This window comes from Pan paniscus, chromosome 1, assembly GCF_029289425.2.
Source record: "Pan paniscus chromosome 1, NHGRI_mPanPan1-v2.0_pri, whole genome shotgun sequence".
NCBI classification, from domain to species: domain Eukaryota; kingdom Metazoa; phylum Chordata; class Mammalia; order Primates; family Hominidae; genus Pan; species Pan paniscus.
In genome coordinates, this window is record NC_073249.2 from 93,846,096 (window position 1) to 93,870,928 (window position 24,833).

General features: G+C 49.2%; 1 protein-coding gene across 9 annotated transcripts in view; it reads left to right on the forward strand.

Annotated features, from left to right (window-relative positions):
• Positions 1 to 244: 244 nt before the first annotated feature.
• Positions 245 to 24,833, forward strand: part of ARHGEF2 (Rho/Rac guanine nucleotide exchange factor 2) — a 59,659-nt gene continuing 35,070 nt past the window's right edge. For 4 of the 9 annotated variants that reach the window (XM_063604666.1, XM_063604669.1, XM_063604667.1 and 1 more), the window contains exons 1-2: positions 23,328 to 23,373; positions 23,539 to 23,632. In XM_063604666.1, coding sequence (XP_063460736.1) covers positions 23,615 to 23,632 — 18 coding nt within the window. In that variant the 5' untranslated portion in view covers positions 23,328 to 23,373; positions 23,539 to 23,614. Of the gene's footprint in view, positions 327 to 13,874; positions 14,413 to 15,901; positions 16,020 to 21,290; positions 21,409 to 22,305; positions 22,346 to 23,327; positions 23,374 to 23,538; positions 23,633 to 24,833 lie in introns of those variants that run through there. The other 5 variants (XM_034937246.3, XM_034937256.3, XM_034937252.3 and 2 more) reach the window with 5 other exon arrangements.

The following is a 24,833-nucleotide window of genomic DNA, read 5'->3' on the forward strand; positions in this document are numbered from 1 at the left end:
AATAGATCAGGAAAGATACGGGGTGAAGCGGCTTGTCCAAGGTTGCCCAGCCAGTGGCAGCTAGCATATTTATTTATTATGGACCCAGCATTTATGTTCCACTGTTTGCACATGTTTCATTTAACATCTGCATTTTACAGATGAGGGGATGAGGCTAAATAGGTGGCACAAGGTCCTGTAACTAGTGACTTGGCAGAGGCAGCCAAGATCTTCCAGCTCTAATATGCCCTTTCTACTAGCCCACAGGAGGCGAGGAGTGCTCCCCTTTACCTCAGGAAGTCCGATGTCCGCCCCAGCTGTCTTCTGCCCCAGGGAAAGCAGTGAAGGTGAGTCAGCCCCCGCCCCACCCCAGAAGCTGTTATCTGGGAAGAGAGTTGGGGAGCTGGTCAAATATCCTGCCGCCTGGTATCCACAACAAGCTGTGAGCCCCGGATATGCTGAGTTGCTTGGTCACCCCTGTTCCTGGTGCTGACGCTAGGGCCCTTCTCAGTGCAGCTGCCCTTGTAACTGCTCCACCCTGTACTTTCATCACAAAAAAATACAATCTTTCCTCCTCCATTGCTGTAACCTGCCTCTTAAAGGGACCGACAATCAGGTTTTTTTGTTTGTTTTTTTGTTTTTTTTGAGATGGAGTCTTGCTCTGTTGCCCAGGCTGGATTGCAGTGGTGTGATTTTGGCTGGCTGTAACCTCTGCATGCCGGGTTCAAGTGATTCTCCTGCCTCAGCCTCCCCAGTAGCTAGGATTACAGGTGCGCACCACCACGCCTGGCTAATTTTTGTATTTTTAGTAGAGACGGGGTTTCACCACGTTGGCCAGGCTGGTCTCTAACTCCTGACCTCAAGTGATCCGCCCGCCTCGGCCTCCCAAAGTGCTGGGATTATAGGCATGAGCCACCATGCCCGGCTGACAATCAGTTTTGTAGCTGAATTTGAGAGGGCAAAGGACACCGCTGACCTGAGGACCCTGCTGTGAAGTAGGTTTCCAGCTGCAGCTGTTTCTTTCCCAGAGATGTCTGCTTTCTCCCCTCCTCAGTTTCTCCCTGACCCTGTTGGAGGAAGGGTAAACGTTCCCTGGGGTGTCAGCTTCCCACATACTCTCTCCTCAGGGGGACCCCAGCATGGCTTCTTGTACCTGTTTCTACACAAGTCTGAATTTTGTAGCCACCCTGTGTTCAAGGAATGCTGAAGACAGAGGGACCCAGGAGTCCCTGGGATCAGTAATGGCACTGAAAGAGTTAAGGTCCTGGGCACAGCACTGTTTAGGGTGTTTGAAGTAGGGCGGGGAAAGGAAGGGCTACAGTGGATGAAGAGGCAGCTGATCTGGACTGGAATGAGTCCCCCCTTTCTCTTATGCAAACTTCTGGACCATGAACAGCTCCCTTAAAAGGACCAAGAGAGAGGGGACCCCCACCAAAGTGCTGGACTGGGTTCTTAAAGGGGCCACCTGAAGCAGGACTTTTTCCCACACTGAAGTCACCAACTGACAGCAGAAACAGGTCCCCCATCTTTGGGATATCTCCCAGTTCTGGTGAGTTTCCCTCTTCCCTTTCCTGGGTCCTTACCCTCAGACCCTCTCTTGCCACACCCATCTGGCATAGCACCCAGAACACATGCCCAGGAAACTGGCAGGAGGTAGAAGAAGACTGGTTGGTCTTGACCCTTTTCTTCTCTATCCGCCATAAATAAAGGGCTAGTCTGGGTCCCAAGCCCCTGATAGAATAAGCATATAGCTACAGGTCCAGCAGAAAGGAAGAGGGCAGGGTCCCTAAGTTCAGTTTACTAACCAATTAAAAAAAAAAAAAGGTGGTCACACTTGGAAGCCCAGAGCAGCAAAATACCTGACTGACTTACGAACCTAGTACATCAAGGACATGGGGATGATTTAGGGAGAGTGTCTGAGATGCCTGTGGCTGACTTAGTAGAGGGGTGTGTGGTTAGATTAGGGGGCTGGGGATGCCTTGAAATTCAGGAACTAAGTACAGATGATAATGCCTCTCAGGAGACAACCCGGAAGCTGATAGGACACATGGCTTTTGCCCATACTGGCCTCTGCCCCACTAAGGGATGGTAGCCAGGTCCCACCATTGTATTTGTGCATAGACCCTTGTGGGTCCTCTTCTCTGTGCCTGACACTTACAAAGTGCTAAAATAATCTTTGCTGAATGAATGGATCCTCTATATCTTTTACTTTCCTTTCATTTTTGGAATTGTGGCACCACTCTCTGGCAGTGGACAGGAAGATCAGAGAAAGAGAATGAGTTCCAGGACACCAGCGTTCAGCCAAGTCAGGCGGATGGGTGAAGCAGGAGGGTGTCAGAGACTTGGGTGCTCCTGTCTTGGAACGGGGTATCTAGGGAGCAGGTGGGAAGGAATTGTAGCTCCTGGCTTCTTTATCTGAGGCGAAGAGAAGCTCTGCTTTAGCCCTCTTTGCAGGGCACTGCTGGATTAATGGTTCACTTTCTACAGGAGAAGAAATGTTAGGTTAAATTTTGAACCATCGAAGAGTTTTTGTGACCCTGTGTCCCACCCCCAGGGCCAGGAGATTTGGAGGAGAGCCAGTACAACATGTCATTTGGCCTCTCCCTTCCACCTCAGTCTTTATTATCCTGTTCTCTTGGGTCTTCTTCAATATTGGCCACCTCGGTAGATTTAGGATCCCAGAGCCAGACTCAGAAAGCTTCTCAGTCTGCGAAAGGGCCAGCCAGCATTGCCTCCAGGCCACAACGCCTGGCTGTTTGGTTACCGTCAGCAGTTCCTCCCCTCTGTTCAGTGTTTGCTGGCAGCAAACATAACCAGAGACCTGCCTGCGCCCCATCACCTCATTCAGAGGTCTAAGCTAACAGAGGGAGCAGAAAGGATACATTGAACTTCTTTGGGACCCCTATCTCATTTCTTTTGGAAGCTGCTGCTTTTCTTTGGCTGGGGTCAGGGAGGTAGGAATGAGGTGGGTAAAAATAATGTTGCCGGATTTCTTTCAAAGCTAGCCACTTGGCCTGGTGTGGTGGCCTGTAATCCCAGCACTTTGGGAGGCTGAAGTGGGTGGATCACCTGAGGTCAGGAGTTCAAGACCAGCCTGGGCAACATGGTGAAACCCCCTCTCTACAAAAATACAAAAATTAGCCAGGCATGATGGCAGGTGCCTGTAATGTCAGCTACTTGGGAGGCTGAGGCAGGAGAATTGCTTGAACCTAGGAGGTGGAGGTTGCAGTGAGCCGAGATCGCACCATTGCACTCCAGCCTGGGCGACAGAGCAAGACTAGCTCAAAAAAAAAAAAAAAAAGCTAGCCACTTGATAGGCTGGGCGCAGTGGCTCAGGTCTGTAGTCTCAGCACTTTGGGAGGCCAAGATGGGTGGATCACTTGAGGTCAGGAGTTCAAGACCAGCCTGGCCAACATGGTGAAACACCATCTCTACTAAAATTACAAAAATTAGCCGGGCGTGGTGGTGCACGCCTGTAATCCCAGCTACTCTGGAGGCTGAGGCAGGAGAATCACTTGAATCTGGGGGGCAGAGGTTGCAGTGAGCCAAGATCATGCCACTGCACTCCAGCCTGGGCAACAGAGTGAGACCGTGTCTCAAAAAAAAAAAAAGCTAGCCACTTGCTTTCTTTGAGAGCTTGCTTTCTGGTTTCAGAAAAGAATTCAGGCTCCATAATGTGATGGATCAGCTTTGAAAACTCATCTCCACCTCCTATCAGCTCTGTGACCCCCAGCCAGTTACTTAAGCTGTCTATGCAGCCTGTTTCTTCATATGTAAAATAGGGATAATAATGTCTATTTCCAGAAATATTTGTGAGGATGGCACAAAATTGATGTTGGCACTCATTATCTCTCTATAGGCCTCAGATGACATTTAGGAAGTAGGTATGTTGGCTGGGTGCAGTGGCTCATGCCTGTAATCCCAGCACTTTGGGAGGCCGAGGCAGGAGGATCACCTGAAGTCAGAAGTTTGAGACCAGCCTGACCAACATGGTGAAACTCCCTCTCTACTAAAAATGCAAAAATTAGCTGGGCATGGTGGCGGGTGCCTGTAATCCCAGCTACTTGGGAGGCTGAGGCAGGAGAATCGCTTGAACCCAGGAGGCAGAGGTTTCAGTGAGCCGAGATCACGCCATTGCACTCCAGCCTGGGCCACAGAGCAAGACTCTGTCTCAAAAAAAAAAAAAAAAAAAGGAAGTAGGTATATTGGGGTCTCAGTGTCTCAATGTCCCTTCTTCCCCAAAGCTTGTAGCAGAATGCCTGGTGTTCAGTGAGCCTTCATGTACCTCTTTTATCTCTTTTCTCCTTTCTCCTCCTTCCTGAGATTTTGAGACCCAGTTGCTCTAGATCAGGAGTTGGCAAACTTTTTCTGTAAGGATCCAGTTAACAAATATTTTAGGCCAGGCATGGTAGCACATGCCTGTAATCCCAGCACTTTGGGAGGCCAAGGTGGGCATATTGCTTGAGCTCAGGAGTTCAAGACCAGCCTGGGCAACAAAGCGAGACCTTGTTTCTACAAAAATTACAAATATTATCCCAGTGTGGTGTTGTGTGCCTGTAGTCCTAGCTCCTTGGGAGTCTGAGGTGGGAAGATTGCTTGAGCTTGGGAGGTCAAGGCTGCAGTGAGCAGAGGTCGTGCTACTGTACTCCAGCCTGGGCGACCGAGTGAGACCCTGTCTAAAAAAAAAAAAAAAAACCAAACATATGGCCGGGCACGGTGGCTCATGCCTGTAATCCCAGCACTTTGGGAGGCCGAGGCAGATGGATCACCTGAAGCCAGGAGTTCAAGACCAGCCTGGCCAACATGGTGAAACCCCATCTCTACTAAAAAATACAAAAATTAGCCAGAAGTGGTGGCAGGCACCTGTAATCCCAGCTACTCGGGAAGCTGAGGCAGGAGAATCGCTTGAACCCGGGAGGTGGAGGTTGCAGTGAGCCAAGATTGCATCATTGCACTCTAGCCTGGGTGACAAGAACAAAACTCCATCTCAAAAAAAAAAACATATATATATACATATATATATATATACACACGCACATATATACACACACACACATATATACACACACACACATATATATACACACATACACACACACACACACACACACACACACATATATATATTAGGATCCCAGACTCAGGATATATCTATATATCAGGCTTTGTGGGCTCTCTGTTGCAACTACCAACTTTGCTGTCATAATGCAAAAACAGCCATAGACAATATGTAAATGACTGAGCATGGCTGCGTTCCAAAAATACTTTATTTACAAGCACTGAAATTTGAATTTCATATAATATTATGTCTCAAAGTATTCTTTTATTTTTTTTCAACTATTAAAAAAAGATAGCAGGACAGATTTGTCCCAGAGGCTATAGTTTGCTAACCCTTGCTTTAAATTTCCAGAGGCCATTCTATCCCTTTCTTCTCCTTGAAGAGGACAACTTTATCAGGGCTCATCAGGGTCTCAAAGGACAGAAAAGCACTCATTTCTTCTTGCTCTTCTTGCTCTGGTTGCATACACTTTTCCATCAGAAGTGGTGTGTAACTGTTGCCATTATAGTTATGTTAGTGTCAGCCCATATTTATTGTCTTTCTCTAAGAGAAAACAGTAGGTGACCATCATATGATGCCTATTTCTGCTTCTATCTTGGGCCTCCTTCTTTCTTTTTCTTTCTTTCTTTCTTTTTTTTTTTTTTTTTTTTTTTTGAGATGGAGTCTCGCTCTGTCGCCAGGCTGGAGTGCAGTGGTGCGATCTCAGCTCACTGCAACCTCCACCTCCTGGGTTCAAGTGATTGTCCCACCTCAGCCTCCCTAGCAGCTGGAACTACAGGTGCACACCACCATGCCCAGCTAATTTTTTTTGTTTGTTTTTTGAGACAGAGTCTCACTCTGTTGCCCAGGCTGGAGTGCAGTGGTGCAATCTCGGCTCACTGCAACCCCCGCCTCCCAGGTTCAAGCGATTCTCCTGCCTTAGCCTCCTGAGTAGCTGGGATTACAGGCATGCACCACCACACCTGGCTAATTTTTTTTTGTATTTTTAGTAGAGACAGGGTTTCTCCATGTTGGTCAGGCTGGTCTCGAACTCCTGACCTCAGATGATCCACCCGCCTTGGCCTCCCAAAATGCTGGGATTACAGGTGTGAGCCACCATGCCAGGCCAATTTTTGTAGTTTTAGTACACATGTGGTTTCACCATGTTGGCCAGGATGGTCTTGATTTCTTGACCTCATGATCTTCCCGCCTCGCCTCCCAAAGTGCTGGGATTACAGGCGTGAGCCACCACACCAGGCCAAGCATTATTCTTTCTAGCTCTCTGTTTCAATATACCCTGCCGTCTCTATGCCTCTAAATAATAATAACAACAATAATAATAGTATTTATTGAGCACCTAATATGTACCAAAAACAGATGGAAGGGGGACTAGGTGCATTGCATACATTATCATCAAGTCTCTCAACATCCTTACAAAATAAGTACAGGCCCAGTGGCTTACGCCTGTAATCCTGGCACTTTGGGAGGCCGAGGCAGGCAAATCAGTTGAGCCCAGGAGTTTGAGACCAGACTGGGCAACATGGTGAAACCCTGTCTCTACTAAAAAATACCAAAAAAAAAAATCAGCCAGGCATGGTGGTGTGCACTTATAGTCGCAGCTACTTGGGAGGCTGAGGTGGAAGGGTCACCTGAGCCTGAGAAATCAAGGATGCAGTTAGCCATCATCGTGCCACTGCACTCAGCGTGGGTGACAGAGAGAAAGCCTATCTCAAAAAACAAAACAAACAGGCCGGGCATGGTGGCTCATGCCTGTAATCCCAGCACTTTAGGAGGCCAAGGCAGGTGGATCACCTGAGGTCAGGAGTTGGAGACCAGCCTGACCAACATGGAGAAACCCGTCTCTACAGAAAATACAAAAATTAGCCCGGCGTGGTGGTGGGTGCCTGTAGTCCCAGCTACTCAGGAGGCTGAGGCAGGAGAATCGCTTGAACCCGGGAGGCAGAGGTTGCAGTAAACCGAGATCGCACCACTGCACTCCAGCCTGGGTGACAGAGCGAGACTCCATCTCAAAACAAACAAACAAACAAACAAACAAAACCCCCAAAACAAAGTAGGTCTTATCATTCCTTTTTTTTTTTTTTTTTTTTTTGAGACAGAGTTTTGCTCTTATTGCCGAGGCTGGAATGCAATGGCACAATCTCGGCTCACACAACCTCTGCCTCCCAGGTTCAAGTGATTCTCCTGCCTCAGCCTCCCGAGTAGCTGGGATTACAGGCATGTGCCACCACGCTGGCTAATTTTGTATTTTTAGTAGAGATGGGGTTTCACCATGTTGGTCAGGCTGGTCTCGAACTCCTGACCTCAGATGATCCACCCGCCTCGGCCTCTCAAAGAGCTGGGATTACAGGCATGAGCCACCTCACCCAGCTTCTCATTCCCATTTTACATGAGTCTGAAGCTCAAAAAAGCTGGCTGGGCAGGCTGGGTGCCCAGGCTGGGCGTGGTGGTGCACACCTGTAATCCCAGCTACTCGGGAGGCTGAGGCAGGAGAATAGCTTGAACCCAGGAGGTGGAGGTTGCAGTGAGCCGAGATCACGCCATTGCACTCCAGCCTGGGCAATAGAGTGAGACTCCATCTCTAAAAAAAAATTTTTTTTTTAGAGATGGAGTCTCACTGTGTTGCCCAGGCTGGTCTTGAATGCCTGGCCTCAAGTGATCCTCCTGCCTTAGTCTCCCTAAGTGTTGGGATTACAGATATGAGCCCCTGAGCCCAGACCAGCCAGCCTTTTTTTTTTTTTTTTAGCCAGAGTTTCACTCTTGTTGCCCAGGCTGGAATGTGCAATGGCGCAATCTCGGCTCACCGCAACCTCCGCCTCCCGGGTTCAAGTGATTCTCCTGTCTCAGCCTCCCTAGTAGCTGAGATTACAGATGTGCGCCACCACACCTGGCTAATTTTTGTAGTTTTTGTAGAGATGGGGTTTCACCATATTGGCCAAGCTGGTCTCAAACCCCTGACCTTGTGATTCGCCCCCCTCAGCCTCCCAAAGTGTTGGGATTACAGGCGTGAGCCACTGCACTGGGCCCAAAAATTTTTTTTTTACTTAGAGCATGGTGGCGCATACCTGTAGTCCCAGCTACTGGATGCTAAAGCAGGAGGATCGCCTGACCCAGGAGTTTGAGGCTGCAGTGAGCTCTGATCAAAGCTGCACTCCAGCCTTAGCAACAGAGCCAGACCCTGTGTCAAAAAAAAAAAAAAAAAGTTAAGTTCCCAAGGTTATGTGGCTTATGAAAGTGGCATAGCTAGGCCGGGTGCGTTGGCTCATGCCTGTAATCCCAGCACTTTGGGAGGCTGAGGCAGGCAGATCACCTGAGTTCAGGAGTTCGAGACCAGCCCTGCCAACATGGCTAAACCTGTCTCTAGTAAAAATACAAAAATTAGCCGGGCGTGGTGGCAGGCACTTGTAATCCCAGCTACTTGGGAGGCTGAGGCAGAAGAATCGCTTGAACCCAGGAGGTGGACGTTACAGTGAGCCAGGATTGTGCCACTGCATTCCAGCCTGGGCGACAGAGCGAGACTCCATCTCAAAAAAAAAAAAAAAAAAAGAAAGAGAAAGAAAAAAAGAAAGTGGCAGAGCTAGCAAATTTGACAGACTTAAAAGCTGTAACACCCTAAAGAAATTATGGTCTCAGAGTTTTGAATAACAGATGTCTCTCTCTATTAAAATATTATATATTCCCATTCCAGCTCCCAGTAGAATGTCTAAGAAATCTTTGATGACCAGTGCAATCTGTGGAGGTTATACACTTGAAGGAAGGGACAGCACACGCTGATGGTTTGCAGTGGTGGGAAGACCATCTGATCCAGAGGCAGGAAGATAAGTAAAATGACTTCTTAGAGCCCCTTCCTGCTTTCCCAGCTCCCCTCCCCCGTCTCAAGCATCTGATCCCAGACCTATTTCAGAATCTCCTATCTCTTTGCTCAGTGGAAGCAGTGATATGACATGATGTGATCTCATTTGAGAGCTAAATAAAGCCATTGTGTGAGACCCAGCCCTGGCCTCTCCCATGCACCATTTCCTGAGCTCAAGAGGCTAAGGGAAAATGGGAGGGGGGCTAGGAGAGTTCATCTAATGGAAAAAGAAGCAACACGATGATGGGAGCCCCAGTTTGAATTTCAGACAGTGGAGGAGGGAATATTGCTAGGAGGGAGTTGAGGAAGCCTTGTTAAACCTCATCTCTTTGAGGGACAGAATAAAAAGTATTGGCATCATAGCATAGGCAGGGTTAGTGGGTGGGGATGAGGATGTGAGGGGGAAACTGCCAGACAGTTTCCATTTTCACAGAGGGCAGAGACCATGAATGAAATGACAGAGATGCTGGAAAAAGGGTAGATCTTTGAGAAGAGGTCAGACTCCAGTTGGTCTGAGCTGGAGGAAGAAGGGTGAACAGTTACACAAAGATCTTAAGATCTGAGGTACCTGTCAATGGGGCCAGGGTGACAGGACACCATCTCTAGCAGGAACATCCACACAGACAGAAGAAAAGCAAAGGTCTCCAGTTCACTGCACTTCCTTCATCTTGCCAAATTCAACCCTGCAGCCTGGGCGCAGTGGCTCACATCTGTAATCCCAGCACTTTGGGAAGCTGAGGCAGGAGGATCGCCTGGGCCCAGGAGTTTGAGACCAGGCTAGGCAACATAGTGAGACCCCATCTCTATAAAAAATTTAAGACCGGGTGCAGTGGCTCACACCTGTAATCCCAGCACTTTGGGAGGCCAAGGTGGGCAGATCACCTGAAGTCAGGAGTCTGAGACCAGCCTGGCCAACATGGTGAAACCCCATCTCTACTAAAAATACAAAAATTAGCTGGGTGTGGTGGTGCATGCCTGTAATCCCAGCTACTCGGGAGGCTGAGGCAGGAGAATCTCTTGAACCCAGGAGGAGGAGGTTGCAGTGAGCTGAGATTGCGCTACTGCACTCCAGCCTGGCAACAAAAGCAAAACTCCATCTAAAACAAAACAAAACAAAACAAAACAAAAATTTTAAAGTTAGCAGGATGTGGTGGCATGCACCTGTAGTCCTAGCTACTCAGGAGGCTAATGTGGGAGGATTGCTTGAGCCTGGGAGGCGGAGGCTGCAGTGAGGCTTGAGGGTAACAGAGGGAGAGAGATCCTCTCTCCAAAAAAAAAAAAAAAAACAAGAAGAAGAATTCAACCGGGTGGGCACAGCTGAGACAAGGCTAGGAGGTAGAGGTTGAATACAGGGTGTAAAGTTCAAACCAACTTTCTTCTTCTGGGAGGTCCCTGAATTCCAGAGCTCACAGTATCCACCCAGTGTCCCTGCCTCCCCCTCACGGCCTCTCAGTTTCTGTCCTATTTCCAGCCCCCGTTCCCCTTTTCCTAGTATATTTCCAGTTCCTACTCTTCTCTCCACCCCAGCTTTTCACAGTATTTTTGCCTCCCTCTGCCTCCAAATCTCAGCTTTGGAGGCCACTGGTTGGGAGGGACCCTGCCATGGCCCTTAGGCTCTGACCTGCTTCCTGTAGATCTGCTCATCCTGTTTGTACCCAACATACCTGATGGCACAGGGCCCATTTGTAGGCAGGGAGGGAGAGGATCTCTCCTGGTGGCTGGCTAAGGGGTTCCCTGTCCATTGCTCCCAGACGCGATGAGCACAGATGGGCACAGGGCCATGGCCACTCTCCTAGGCTTCTCCTTTTCTCTCCTTAGACACCCACCCAATGGGGGAATAGCATTGCCATCTGTAGAGGCCTGAGCACCTGCCTCCCTCCCTTCCCTGTGGTAAACAGGCACACAGCCACCCCAGGCACAGCACTTTCTTTCTTTTTTTTTTTTTGAGACGGAGTCTTGCTCTATTGCCCAGGCTGGAGTGTAATGGCACGATCTCGGCTCACTGCAACCTCTGCCTCCTGGGTTCAAGCGATTCTCCTGCCTCAGCCTCCCAAGTAGCTGGGACTACAGGCACGTGCCACCATGCCTGGCTAATTTTTGCATTTTTAGTAGAGACAGGGTTTCACCATATTGGCCAGGCTGGTCTCGGACTCCTGACCTCGTGATCTGCCCGCCTTGGCCTCCCAAAGTGCTGGGATTACGGGCGTGAGCGACTGCGCCCAGCCTGTGGCACAGCACTTTCTTCTCAGCTGCTCTGGGTGGGGTGAGGGCAGTGGACAGATTGCAGTGACGGAGGAAAGTAGATTGAAGGGACAATAACTGATAACCTGGACTTCCCTGGGGTGGTTAAGACAACCTGGAGAAGGTCTGACAGCCCCACAGAAAGCCTTGAAAGAGGGAAGGTTCTGGGTCCCGGCTTCCTGATCCTTCTGGGCACTCCTGATGTCTAAGTAGCTAGAAGTGGTCCCAGGAGAAAGGGAGCCTGGGAGACTCATTAGAGCAGAAGGTCGAGAGAGACATGGCCTAAGAGTGAAGTGTACAGAGGTATGCAGTAAATGCTATTTCCCTTCCTGCCCTTCCTGCCCCTGGTACTCTGGGACTTGGCACTTCTTTCTGGAGTGGGGCTTATCATTTTCAACTTTAAGAGCACCTGAGGGTTCTTAATTCTGAGACACACTGAGGCAAGCCCTGATGCCAACCGGGAGTGTTGGGCAGTGAGAACAACGCCCATTTGGGAGAGAGTGGAGGAAATGTGTGCTCTGTGGCTGATGCTTGGAGCCCTTCTCTTTGAACCATGGAGAGAGGTCAGACTGGCTTTCACTCTGCATATGACCAGACTCTTAGAAGAAGAAATCATGCCGGGCATGGTGGCTCACACCTGTAATCCCAGCACTTTGGGAGGCAGAGGTGGGCAGATCACCTGAGGTCAGGAGTTTGATACCAGCCTGATCAACATGGAGAAACCCCATCTCTACTAAAAAAAAAATACAAAATTAGCTGGGCCTGGAGGTGCATGCCTGTAATCCCAGCTACTCAGGAGGCTGAGGCAGGGGAATCACTTGAACCCAGGAGGCAGAGATTGCAGTGAGGTGAGATCACGCCATAGCACTCCAGCCTGGGCGACAAGAGTGAAGCTCCATCAGAAGAAGGAGAAGAAGAGGAAGGGGGAGGAGAGGGAGAGGGAGAAAGAGAAATCACAACACTTTATCACTCATGAACCTTTTCTCCCTGCTACTTTTTTCTACCTTTTTTTTTTTTTTTTTTTGAGATGGAATCTTGCTGTTGTCATGCAGGCTGGAGTGCAATGGCACAATCTTGGCTCACTGCGACCTCCGCCTCCCAGGTTCAAGTGATTCTCCTGCCTCAGCCTCCCAAGTAGTTGGGATTATAGGCGCCCGCTACCACGCCCGGCTAATTTTTTTTCTTTTTTTTTTTGAGACAAAGTCTCGCTCTGTCGCCCAGGCTGGAGTCCGACCTCAGCTCACTGCAAGCTCCGCCTCCCGGGTTCATGCCATTCTCCTGCCTCAGTCTCCCGAGTAGCTGGGACTACAGGCACCCGCCACCACACCCAGCTAATTTTTTTGTATTTTTAATAGAGATGGGGTTTCACCGTGTTAGCCAGGATGATCTTGAACGCCTGACCTCGTGATCCGCCCACCTCAGCCTCCCAAAGTGTTGGGATTACCGGAGTGAGCCACCGTACCCGGCCTCCCCCTGCTACTTTATCTGCCTAAAATCCTCTCCCTCTACCCTGGCCAAATCCTAACCACTTTACCCTTCCAAGCACATCTCAAAGGCCATCTGCTTATTTCTGTTTCCTCCTCCCCTTTAAAAACAAAAACAGGCCCAGCGCAGTGGCTCATGCCTGTAATCCCAGCACTTTGGGAGGCCAAGGCGGGCAGATCATGAGGTCAAGAGATCGAGACCATCCTGGCTAACACGGTGAAACCCCCTCTCTACTAAAAATACAAAAAATTAGCTGGCCATGGTGGCAGGCACCTGTAGGCCTAGCTACTCGGGAGGCTGAGGCAAGAGAATGGCAGAATGGCATGAACCCGGGAGGCGGAGCTTGCAGTGAGCTGAGATGGCGCCACTGCACTATGGCCTGGGCGACAGAGCAAGACTCTGTCTCAAAAAAAAAACAAAAAAACAACCAAACAAAAAAAACAAGGCCGAGCACGGTGGCTCACGCTTGTAATCCCAGCACTTTGGGAGGCTGAGGCGGATGGATCACCTGAGGTTGGGTGTTTGAGACCAGCCTGGCTAACATGGTGAAACCCCATTTCTTCTAAAAATACAAATTATCCAGGCATGGTGGGGTGTGCCTGTAATCCCAGCTACTCGGGAGGCTGAGGCAGGAGAATCGCTTGAACCCAGGAGGCAGAGGTTGCAGTGAGCCGAGATCGCACCATTGCACTCCAGCTTGGGCAACAGGAGCGAAACTCTGTCTCAAAAAACAAAACAAAACAAAAGCAAACAGCGTCTTACTCTGTCACCCAGGCTGGAGTGCAGTGGCATGATCATAGCTCACTGCAGCCTTGAACTCCTGGGCTCAAGTGATCCTCCCACCTCAGCCTCCCAAGTAGCTGGGACTATAAGCACGTGCCACCACGCCCGGCTAACATTTTGTTTTTTTTGTGGAGATAGTGTCTCGCTATGTTGCCCAGGCTGGTCTAGAACAGCTGGGCTCAAGCAATCCACCCACCTCAGCCTCCCAAAGTGCTGGTTGAGCCACCGCACCTGGCCTTTTTTGAGTCTCCCAACTGGTCATGTGCCCTCACTCCTTTAACAGCCCAAAGCCTTTTGTTGAAACTTCTCTTGTGGCATTTGGCATATGTGAGCCAGTTATGGAGTCATCTGTGATTTGTTCTTTTGCTTGTGCACACACACACACACACTCACCCACTCACTAGACTCTGATTCCTTGAGAATAGGAACAATATCTATTTCTCTTTGCTTGGCTTTCTGCTATATAAATCCTCAGTAAATGGAATAAGAAGGAGACAATGAGGATCTCTTTATGTACTAGAAAGGACACTGAACTGGGATCCAGAAAACCTAAGTTCTAGCCTTGAGTCTGCAGCTAATTCACAATGTGACCCTGAGCCACACATTATCCAGTTATGTGTCACAGTAAAGTGAGGGGTAGCTAGGCACTCCTAAGTCCAGCTGACTGTGACACACTTCTAGTTCCGAGGTTTCAGAGTTCTAGAACCCTGCTCACTCTTATTTCTTGCTGACGCAGACTGGTCTGTGTGTGTCTCCCATGAACAGAGCCGTCCCAGACGTGTTCTGAGCAGGTGGAGACAAGGTGCCCGTGAGGCCACACTGGCCTCTGCCTTTCTGCAATTGAATCCAGAGAACAACTGGAGGAAGAAGAGATGGGGGAAATAAAGGAGGGGAATGGCTCGCATGCTGTACCCCTCCAAAGGTCGGGGGCTTTCCGGGCCCACGGCCGCAACAATGACGTCTTCAGAAGACATAGTTGGGGGCCTGGCAGGGAGCTCGAGGGCCCACTGAATACGTAAGCCCCCAGGGGACCTCCTGTACCTCCTTCCTTCCAGGCCTAGACCTTGGAGAAAATGGGAAAGTGGGAAGGAACTAGATAACTCTCTAGTCATCTCCCTCAAGAGACAACCATCCGAAGAACAACAAGAATCAAGGAGACCTGGGCCCTCAGTCCTTTCCCTGGAGAACCAGAGCTCAATCCCATTTGTGGGCCTTTGGGGGAGGATGGATGCTGCCTTCCAAAATATGCCTCTCCACAGTGGCTCTTATCTCCTTCTCTCAGGGCAGACTGAGGGTGGGAGTGGGAGGGAGGTGTGGAGTCAGGGGGAGTATCAGGACACTGGATCTTCTTGCTTCCGCCTCCCACGGTGGGTTTCATAGAACCACATAATGGTGTCATAGAACCACAAAGGAACTCAGAGAGCATATGGCACAATCTCCTCATTTTACAGATAAGGAAACCGAGGCCCAAAGAACTTTCAGAGATTTCTTGAGAGAGGTGGTCTCAGGGTTGGGACATTTGGCCTGCCCCATTGCCAGGCCTTTGCCAGGCTTTTGGTTGCAGGCTGAGGACAATCCAGGATGTCTTGGATTAACTCATGGTCCCGCATTGCCACATGAGATCAGTTGTTCTTGCTCAGACTTCTGCATAGGCTTGGTGGACTGGAGCAGAGAGATCATCTCTTCCCCCTCCCTTGGAAAACCCCTGACCACTTCCCCAAAGTCAGAGGAAGTCAGAAAGAGAAGGTCTGGGGGTCAGCATGAAGAGTTCAGTGTGCGTGAACATTGTAGGGGCTGCTGGCCATGGAAGGGCACTGTCTCTCTGCTTTGACAATGGTCCCCTTGAACAAGTTCCTTTAGCTCTGGTGAGTGAACCAACCTTCCCTAGCTCCCGGGCAGGGCTGGCTGGTTTCAGTGAGGGGAGAGGACCCTGGGCCTTGTCCCTGAACTGGCTTGGGTGGGAACTCAGATGAGAAGCAATGCCTGCAGGGCTCATGGCACCTTCCTAAGGGTAGCTGGCTGAAAGCAGAGATGCCCAAATGCCTGGGCCCCCCTTATGTAGCACCAACTGTATCTCAGGGTCTTTCAAGTGTCACCCACCTTTCACAGTCAGGCATTAATTCTGCCCCTTGGTTAGAGAGGGAAGGGAGTCCTGAGTGCACTATTTGGCTGAGCAGGGGCAAAGGTTGGCATCAGCAACCAGGTAAGGAGGGAGAATTCAGCTTGCTCTTGCTGTTCGCCTTCCCCTGAACCCTGGCTTTCTTCTGGAGGCAGTACTGCCCTTTGACCAGCAGGGGCCACTCTTGCCCACAGCCAACTCTGCAGCCCTGGCAAAGCAGAGCCCCAAAGTGGGACCAGTTTGGGTCTGGGCTGTGCTTATGCCAACAGGAAGGGCTGGGCTGGGGGCAAGCAACAGGGCTGGGCTGAGGCGAGGCAGTGTTCCTCCCTGGTGCCCGTCACTGGCCACTGGATACAGACGGTAGTGGTGGCGATGTGTGTTTCAGGAGGAGACTGCAAGCATCGGGATGCCCAGGCCCCAAGGAGGCCCTCTTCCTGCAGATCCGAGAAGGACAGGACACCTTTCTGGGACTGCAGCACCAGGGTGGCTACGCCTCCCGGCTGGTACGGACAGAGAGATCCCCATGAAGGCCCCTGCCTTGCTCCTCCTCTCCTGCCCCTCGCCTGTCTAGCCACCATTCTATCCTACGTCTCCTCTGTTCTGCCAGCTGCTGGGTCTCTCTGTGCCCGGGCATTGCTCTGGCTCCATCTGAGCGAATGGGAATCTATCGTCTATGCACCTCTGTCTGCTCCCCTGGGTCTGTGTGCTCTGTCCCTGACTCCGGGTACCCTGCCTCTGTCTCTTTCTCCAAGACTCTGTTTCTTCCTTTCTGTGTCGGTGCCTCTGTGTTGATGAGGGTGTATGTGTTCCTCTCTCAGTAAAAGGGCCCTGTTCCCCTAGTAATTATAACCACTTCTTTCTGTGGACCCCACATTTCCCCAATTTGGAGCTGAACTTATTTATTTATTTATTTACTTATGTATTTTGAGACAGGGTCTCCCTCTGTTGCCCAGGCTGGAGTGCAGTGGCGCGATCTTGGCTCACTGCAACCTCTGCCTCCTGGGATCAAGTTATTTTCCTGCCTCAGCCTCCCAAGCAGCTTGGATTACAGGCGCCTGCCACCACACTATTGGGGAACCTGCCCCGATAGTCATGTGGGTTCTTTTCTATTTTCCCTAAGCGTCGGCCAGTTTGAGAAATAAAGGGACAGAGTACAAAAGAGAGAAATTTTAAAGCTGGGCATCCGGGGGAGACATCACATGTCAGTAGGTTCCTTGATGCCCCACAAGCCGCAAAACCAGCAAGGTTTTATTAGGGACTTTCAAAAGGGGAGGGAGTGTACGAATAGGGTGTGGGTCACAAAGATCACGTACTTCACAAGGTAATAGAATATCACAAGGCAAATGGAGGCAGGGCGAGATCACAGGACCAGAGGACCAGGGCGAAATTAAAATTGCTAATGAAGTTTCGGGCACCATTGTTATGGTAACATCTTATCAGGAGACAGGGTTTTGAGAGCAACCTGTCTGACCAAAATTTATTAGGCGGGAATTTTCTCTTCCTAATAAGCCTGGGAGCACTATGGGAGACTAGGGTTTATTTCATCCCTACAGTCTGGACCATAGAAGACGGCCACACCCAAGGGGGCCATTTATAGACCCACCCTCAGGGGTGCATTCTCTTTCTCAGGGATGTTCCTTGCTGAGAAAAAGAATTCAGCGATATTTCTCCCATTTGCTTTTGAAAGAAGAGAAATATGGCTCTGTTCCACCCGGCTCACCGGTGGTCAGAGTTTAAGGTTATCTCTCTTATTCCCTGAACAATTGCTGTTATCCTGTTCTTTTTTCAAGGTGCCCACATTTCATATTGTTCAAACACACATGCTGTACAATTTGTGCAGTTAACGCAATTATCACAGAGTCCTGAGGCGACATACATCCTCCTCAGCTGACAGGATTAAGAAAGTAAAGTAAAGACAGGCATAGGAAATCACAAGGGTATTGATTGGGGAAGTGGTAAGTGTCCATGAAATCTTCACAATTTTATGTTCCAAGATTGCAGTAAAGACAGGTATAGGAAATTATAAAAGTATTAATTTGGGGAACTAATAAATGTCCATAAAGTCTTCACAATCCACGTTCTTCTGCCATGGCTTCAGCCGGTCCCTCCGTTTGGGGTCCCTGACTTCCTGCAACACCACACCCTGCAAAGTTTTGTATTTTTAGTAGAGATGGGTTTTCACCATGTTGGCCAGGCTGGTCTCAAGCTCCTGGCCTCAAGTGATCCACTCACCTTGGCCTCTCAAAGTGCTGGGATTACAGGTGTGAGCCACCATGCCCAGCCTGGAGCCGAACTTATTATCTGTGGAATGAAACTAAGATCTGGTACCCTGAACAATAATAATTCTCTAACAAAATAATCATAGGATGATCGATGGAGAAAGGATATAGAGATTGCCCAGCCTTCTGGCTTAAGTAAACACAACTGGGGGGATCTTCAACCAGGGTTTAAGGACCATTAAGGATACAGAAGGGCTTTGGAGACCCCACTGGGCCTGCTAGCCAGCAGACCCTGAGTACACTGAGATGTCTCAAGTCTGCTGGCTAAAGGTTGCCTCCCCTTCAGCTCATCGTCTAGCTGGCCAGGGGTTCCAACCCTGGCCTCATTGTTTGGGCGCCTGTGGTTTGGGGGAGAGGCTGAAGGGAGCAGTATATAGCCTATCAGGGAAGCAGCAAAAAACAAAACAAAACAAAACAAAGCAAAACAAAAACTACATGTCATCCCATCACCTGCTTTTTTTATTTTTATTTTTTGAGATGGAGTCTTGGTTTGTTGCCTAGGCTGGAGTGCAGTGGCACGATCTCAGCTCACTGCAAACTCCGCCTCCCGGATACAAACAATTCTCCTGCCTCAGCCTCCTGAGTAGCTGGCATTACAGGGGCCTGCCACCATGCCTGGCTAATTTTTCTATTTTTAGTAGACACAGAGTTTCACCGTGTTGACCATGCTGGTCTCAAACTCCTGACCTCAAGTGATCCCATCAACCGCTTTTCTCCATCAGCATCTTTGCATGTCTCCCCTGATCCCCATTTCAATGTACTACAGTAGAAAGAACAGGATTTCGGAGTCGAACTGACTGCTAGATCCTTCATTTATTTACCCGCTGAGCAATTTATTTTATCTTTCTGAAAATCAGAATAATAAATTGTCTTTTAAAATTGTGATTATTAAATGAACAAAAGGTGTCAAAGTATTCAGCACAGAGGCTGGCACATAAGATGAGCTCAATAAATGTTTTTTCCTTTTCTCTCCTTCATTCCTTTGTAACTTTCCCTCTCTTCCACTTTTCTCTTCCCCACTTCTTGGTATTATGTTTTCTTCCTTCCCCCTTTTCCGTAGTGTTTTCTTCCCTCTTATGCCTTCCTTCTCTAATGCCTCAGCTCTCTTCACCTAATCCTTACGTGCTCTCCTTAATATACTCTTCGTCTATATGTTTGGGGGTTTTGTTTTACTTTCTTCCTGCGGTAGCCAGCGTGAATAAGTACTATACTAATGTCCACAAACCAAAAGCTTGAGACTCATTAAGCTAGACAAGGGGTTGCAGACTGACAGTCCATGAGCCAAGTCTAGCTCCAATATTCATTTTGTTTGGCCAGTAGGGTGCTTACACTTTTAAAACTTTAGATGTTCCTTTCATTTTTCTTTCAGAGTCTTGTCACCCAGGCTGGAGTGCAGTGGAGCGATCATGACTCACTGCAACCTCCACCTCTCGGGCTCAAGTAATCCTCACTCCTCAGCCAACTGAGTAGCTGGGACTACAGATACGCACCACCACGACTGGCCAAATTTTTGTATTTTTGTAGAGATAGGGTCTCCCTATGTTGCCTAGGCTGGTCTCAAACTCCTGGTACCAAGTGATCCACCCACCTTGGCCTCCCAAAGTGCTGGGATTACAGGTGTGAGCCACTGTGTCTGGCCAAGATTTTTTGTTTTTTTGTTTTTATTTTCCCATATGAATACCGAGTTGCTCCAGTATCACTTTTTTTTTTGAGACGGAGTCTTGCTCTGTTGCCCAGGCTGGAGTGCAGTGGTGCAATCTTGGCTCACTGCAAGCTCTGCCTCCTGGGTTTACGCCATTCTCCTGCCTCAGCCTCCCCAGCAGCTGGGACAACAGGCGCACGCTGCCACGCCCGGCTAATTTTTTTGCATTTTTAGTAGAGACGGGGTTTCACTGTGTTAGCCAGGATGGTCTCGATCTCCTGACCTCGTGATCCAGCCGCCTGGGCCTCCTAAAGTGCTGGGATTACAGGTGTGAGCCACCGTGCCCAGCCAGTATCACTTATTTTTAAAACTTACTTTCTCTATCAAATTGCCATGGTGCCTTTGTTGACAATCAAGTAAGTGCACTCATATGGGCCCTCTTTTCCATTCCCCTGGTCTATTTGTCTATCTTTATGCCAATATCACATTGTCTTCATTAACATAGTCTTATTGTAAGTCTTTAAAATCTAGTGGTGTAAGTCTTCTAACGTTATTATTCTCTTTAGGAATATTTTTATTTTATTTTTTATTTATGTTTTAGAGACAGTTTGCTCTGTTGCCTAGGCTGGAGTGCAGTGGCAGGCGATTCTAGGTCCTTTGCATTTCTGTGTGACATTTAGAATCACCTTATCAATTTCTAAAAAACAAAAATTCCTGCTGGATTTTGACTGAGATCATACTCAATTCAAAGATTAATGTAGGATGGGCCGGGTGTGGTGGCTTACGCCTGTAATCCCAGCACTTTGGGAAGCTAAGGTGGGTGAATCACCTGAGGTCAGGAATTTGAGACCAGCCTGAACAACATGGTGAAACCCCATCTCTACTAAAAATACAAAATTAACCAGGCATGGTGGCGGGCACCTGCAATCCCAGCTACTTGGGAGGCTGAGGCAGGAGAATAGCTTGAACCCGGGAGGCAGAGGTTGCAGTAAGCCAAGATCGCACCATTGCACTCCAGCCTGGGCAACAAGAGCGAGACTCCATCTCAAAACAAAACAAAGATTAATGTAGGATGAATTGACCTATTTCCAACATTGAGTTTATCTATCCATGAAAAATAATGTAACTATTTATTTACTTAGGCTGTCTAAAAAAAAGTCTTCAAAAAAATATTTCTCTACCCTTACTTAGTGAAAAAAATCTATCTATCTATCTATCTATCTATATATATATATATATATTTTTTTTTTTTTTTTTTTGAGACGGAGTCTCACTCTGTTGCCCAGGCTGGAGTGCATTGGTGTGATCTTGGCTCACTGCAACCTCCGCCTCCCAGGTTCAAGCGATTCTCCTGCCTCAGCCTCCCAAGTAGCTGGGACTACAGGCGTGTGCCACCAACCCGGGCTAATTTTTTGTGTTTTTATTAGAGACGGGGTTTCACCGTGTTAGCCAGGATGGTCTCAATCTCCTGACCTTGTGATCCACCTGCCTCGGCCTCCCAAAGTGCTGGGATTACAGGTGTGAGCCACCGCGCCAGGCCTGCCTGTTTTTTTCATTACCTGGCTGGCCTCTATAGGTTGAGTTTGCCATCTCTGAAAACCATTCAGGGTAAATCTCTCTTCTTAGATACTTTTATATACTAAGAAAGCCTGGGCTTGAACTGCAACAGAGTAATGACTGCAAAACAGCAGAGTAACTTCCTAACTATTTAAAGTGCAATATCCCAATATGGGTTTTGGAAAGGGGTGGGAGGCCTGGATTTGAAGAGAGGCCAAGCTGTGGGGAAGTAAAGAGCATGAGGGGAGGACAGATGAAGCCTGCCGTTGGTGTGAGGACTCTTGACATGATTCCAGGATCAGGATTCCTGTCATCCATCTGCTGGCCCTTTGGACCACTCAGCCACTGGTATGCTTTCCAAGTCTGTACCCGTGAGTGGCATCAACTGTCTCTTGGACCGTTCGAATCCAGATGGTGAGCAAAAGTAGGGAGCAAAGCAGGGGTGGCCCCTTCCCCTATACATCTTGTTGCCACTCCTCATAGCTAGCTGTTCAGGGTCCAGATGTCCTGTATTATGTTTAGCCACATACCCTTGGAACTCCTAGAATGGCTTTATTATTTTTTTTTTTCTTTTTTTCTTTTTTTTTTTTTGAGACCGAGTCTCACTGTGTTGCCCAGGCTGGAGTGCAGTGGCGCAATCTCACCTCACTGCAACCTCTGCCTCCGGGTTTAAGTGATTCTAGTACCTCAGCATCCTGAGTAGCTGGGACTACAGAAGCGTGCCACCACACCCGGCTAATTTTTGTATTTTTAGTAGAGAAAGGATTTCACCATGTTGGCCAGGCTGGTCTCAAACTCCTGAGCTCAAGTGATTCGCCTGCCTTGGCCTCCCAAAGTGCTGGGATTACAGGCGTGAGCCACCATGCCTGGCCTCAGAATGGCTTTATTCAAATAAGCAATCTGAATTCTGGACTTTGGAATTCTGAAACTCCTACCAATGAAAGCAGACATAGGACATAGTGAGGTTCTCCAGCCTCCCCTGTCACCAGAGATGCAAGACAGTTACCTGCAATATACCTTGTCCTCAAGATGGAGTATTGGGAGCTCTGGGTGAAACCTCTGAAACATCAGTCTCCCAGCCACTGTCTCCACATAACCCGGTGCTCTGTTCCGATGGCTCCTAAATTCTTCAGCTCTGCCCTGCTTAGACCCCGCCCTCTCTCCCTGCTGCCCACTGCCCGCCCTCAGGAATAGCGTCACATGCACTTGCAGCTTGGGAACCTGATCCAGGTGAAGCGGGTGGGGGAGGAAGCCCTGGGCGCCTTTGTCTGGCTTTAGCTAGACACTTCTCATCTCCTTTTGTGTTGGCAGGGAATGTATCCCAGTCCTCTGCCATTGACCTCAGGAAACGGTGAGTGTGGGGGACTCAGAATCCTTCAAAAGCCTCTATAGGGGAACAGCAATAGGGTCTAGGCTATGGTTTTGTAGCCCCAGGGGGTTCCCTGCTTCCTGAATCATTCCTCCCCTTAACATTTCTAATCTAAGACCTCCAAATATCCTTCCCTGAGCTGCATAGAATTCACCCTCTCTTCTTTGGTTTGGGTGGGCTCACCAGGTTCCCGGTAGCTGCATGAGATGGAGGGAGAAATTAGGAGAAAAGGAGTATCCAGGGCACAGGGTGTCCATTGAATAATAGAGCATGGGAGTTGCTTGCTGTTGTCAGTGGTATAGGGTGAAAGGGCAGATAGACTGTTGAACAGTCTTAGTGAGGGACAATGACCAAGGACCATGGATCAGCTTAGGATGGCTCAGATAATAGACCAATGGGGATTGGCCCTAAGGAGAGCTGGGCAAGGGCTGTGGAGCTCCCAGCAGAGGGCAGGGCCTGAAGGCAGAGTTCAGGTCTGGAGGTGGAGGCTGGGAGATTTGAATAACTATGTAAATAAGCATGCAAAATCAGCACCTGCTTATTTGGCTCCTATGGCTGAAGCCTGATTAGAGTGGGTCAGCCCTCTAAGACAGTGTGGATGTGTAAGCAAGTAATGGTCCCTTTAAGATATCAGGCTCTGCTTTGTGGTCCTGAAAATCTCTAGCTGACACATCCTCCTGGCTCTGGGTTTGGGATTAGCTCATGGGATGGGGCTGATGAAATCCCAGGAAATTCAGTCCTTATTGGCTTTAGGCCCAGAGGCCTTCTCCAAACAGCAGAGAGGGTCGTACACAGGGCTCTTGTTCTGAGAGGAGAAAATGCCCCCCGGGAGAGTCTCCGCCCCATACCACTTCCGTTGGGGAGCAGCATGAGGAGGCTGGGCCTCCCATCCTGAGCCTGGATTAGGTAGGAAGGAGGAGTCTGTATTTATCTGGGTGGAGCCTGGAGTTTTCTTCCTAAATAGAGGGGCCTGGGAAACTGAAATGCCCACATCCAGGAAGTACTAGGAGGTCAGGATGGGGGCTTATCTTTCTCTCCCAATCCTTCCTCTTTCTTCCTTCCCATTCTGGCTCTGCTGGTCATGGCACCTTCATCCACCATCTCTCAGGAAGTTATCTTTTTCTTCATTTCCAGCATTACCTCCATCTCCTCATGTCTTCTTTTTCTCTATGCAGCTGCAGCCAGCTGGAAGGACATTCAGGTACCTGGGTAGGCTCCTCCCTGCGACAGACCTTCAGCTTCCTCTCGGGCATGACCAGAAAGGCCAAGGTAGGAGTCAGCTGGGGAAGCAGGAGGCTTGGGACCCACTGCCCTCTCCAGTTCCCTTTCTCCCATCCCACCATCGCCACCTCCCACCACTCCCCCTATTAGAAACTCAGAGCAATGGTTCCATTTTTTATTTTTTTATTTTTTTAAGAGAGGGGGTCTCTGTCTCCCAGGCTGGAGTACAATGGCACAATCATAGCTCACTGCAGCCTCTAACTCTTGGGCCCAGGCAATCCTCTTGCCTTGGCCTCCCAAAGTGCAGGGATTACAGGTGTGAGCCACTGTGCCCAGCCAAATGCTTCAAATTTTAAGGAAACACATGCTATCTCTTCCAGCCTGTGTCTCTGTGTCCCAGTAAATCACCTTTTCTCTGCTTTCCCCTACGCCTCCAGCTTAGCAGTCAGCTATGGACAGATGGAAGGGGAAAAGGGCCAGGAACCTCAGAAGCTGAGGAATGGCCTAGCCCTCCCTCTCTTTAGGCCTCACATAGCTGACAGGTGGGCAGCAGAAACCTCAACCATTGGACATAATAATGATAATAATTACAGCACTACTTTTTACTTCTTCATAGAGTATCAGGGTTTGCAAAGTGCTTTTACACTCATAATTTTATGGGTGGGTACAGCAGCTGAAGGAGTTGAAATTAGACCACAGGCAGAGTAGAAGCTGGGAAAGTATATGATTATGGAAGCACATGCATACCCGTACATGTGCGGCCATGTGCTGTTCTGATCCCAGGAAGTGAAGGCACATTGTTCTCATCCTTATTACCAACCGTTGGGCTCTGGTGAAACCGGGAGCTCTGCCTGCTCCTTGAATTTGTTTCCACTTTCTTCATTTACTGTCAGAGTGAGCCGCCCCCCTTTTCCTCCCCTGGCCTCCCCAAGTATGCATGTGCTTTCCAACTCGGGGCGGCTTCTGAGTATTGAAAGAAACCCCAGGGAAATCATCATCATATTCACCTTGAAGAGCCATGAGATTCTCACCAGTAAGGTTGCCTGGGCTCCTCCCAGCCCCACCCACAGTGCCAGGGTTCTCCCCTCTTCCAGCCTTTTTTTAGCCAAGATTCCCTTTTCTCTGGGTGGGCTGGGAAGGTCAAGATGAAAGCAGGTCATGTTGTTAGCACCTCTCACCACAGGCCATGGGTCGGGAGTTGAGGCTAATGGAGGCATGAGACTGGGTGAGTCTCAGAAGAGGAGCAGCT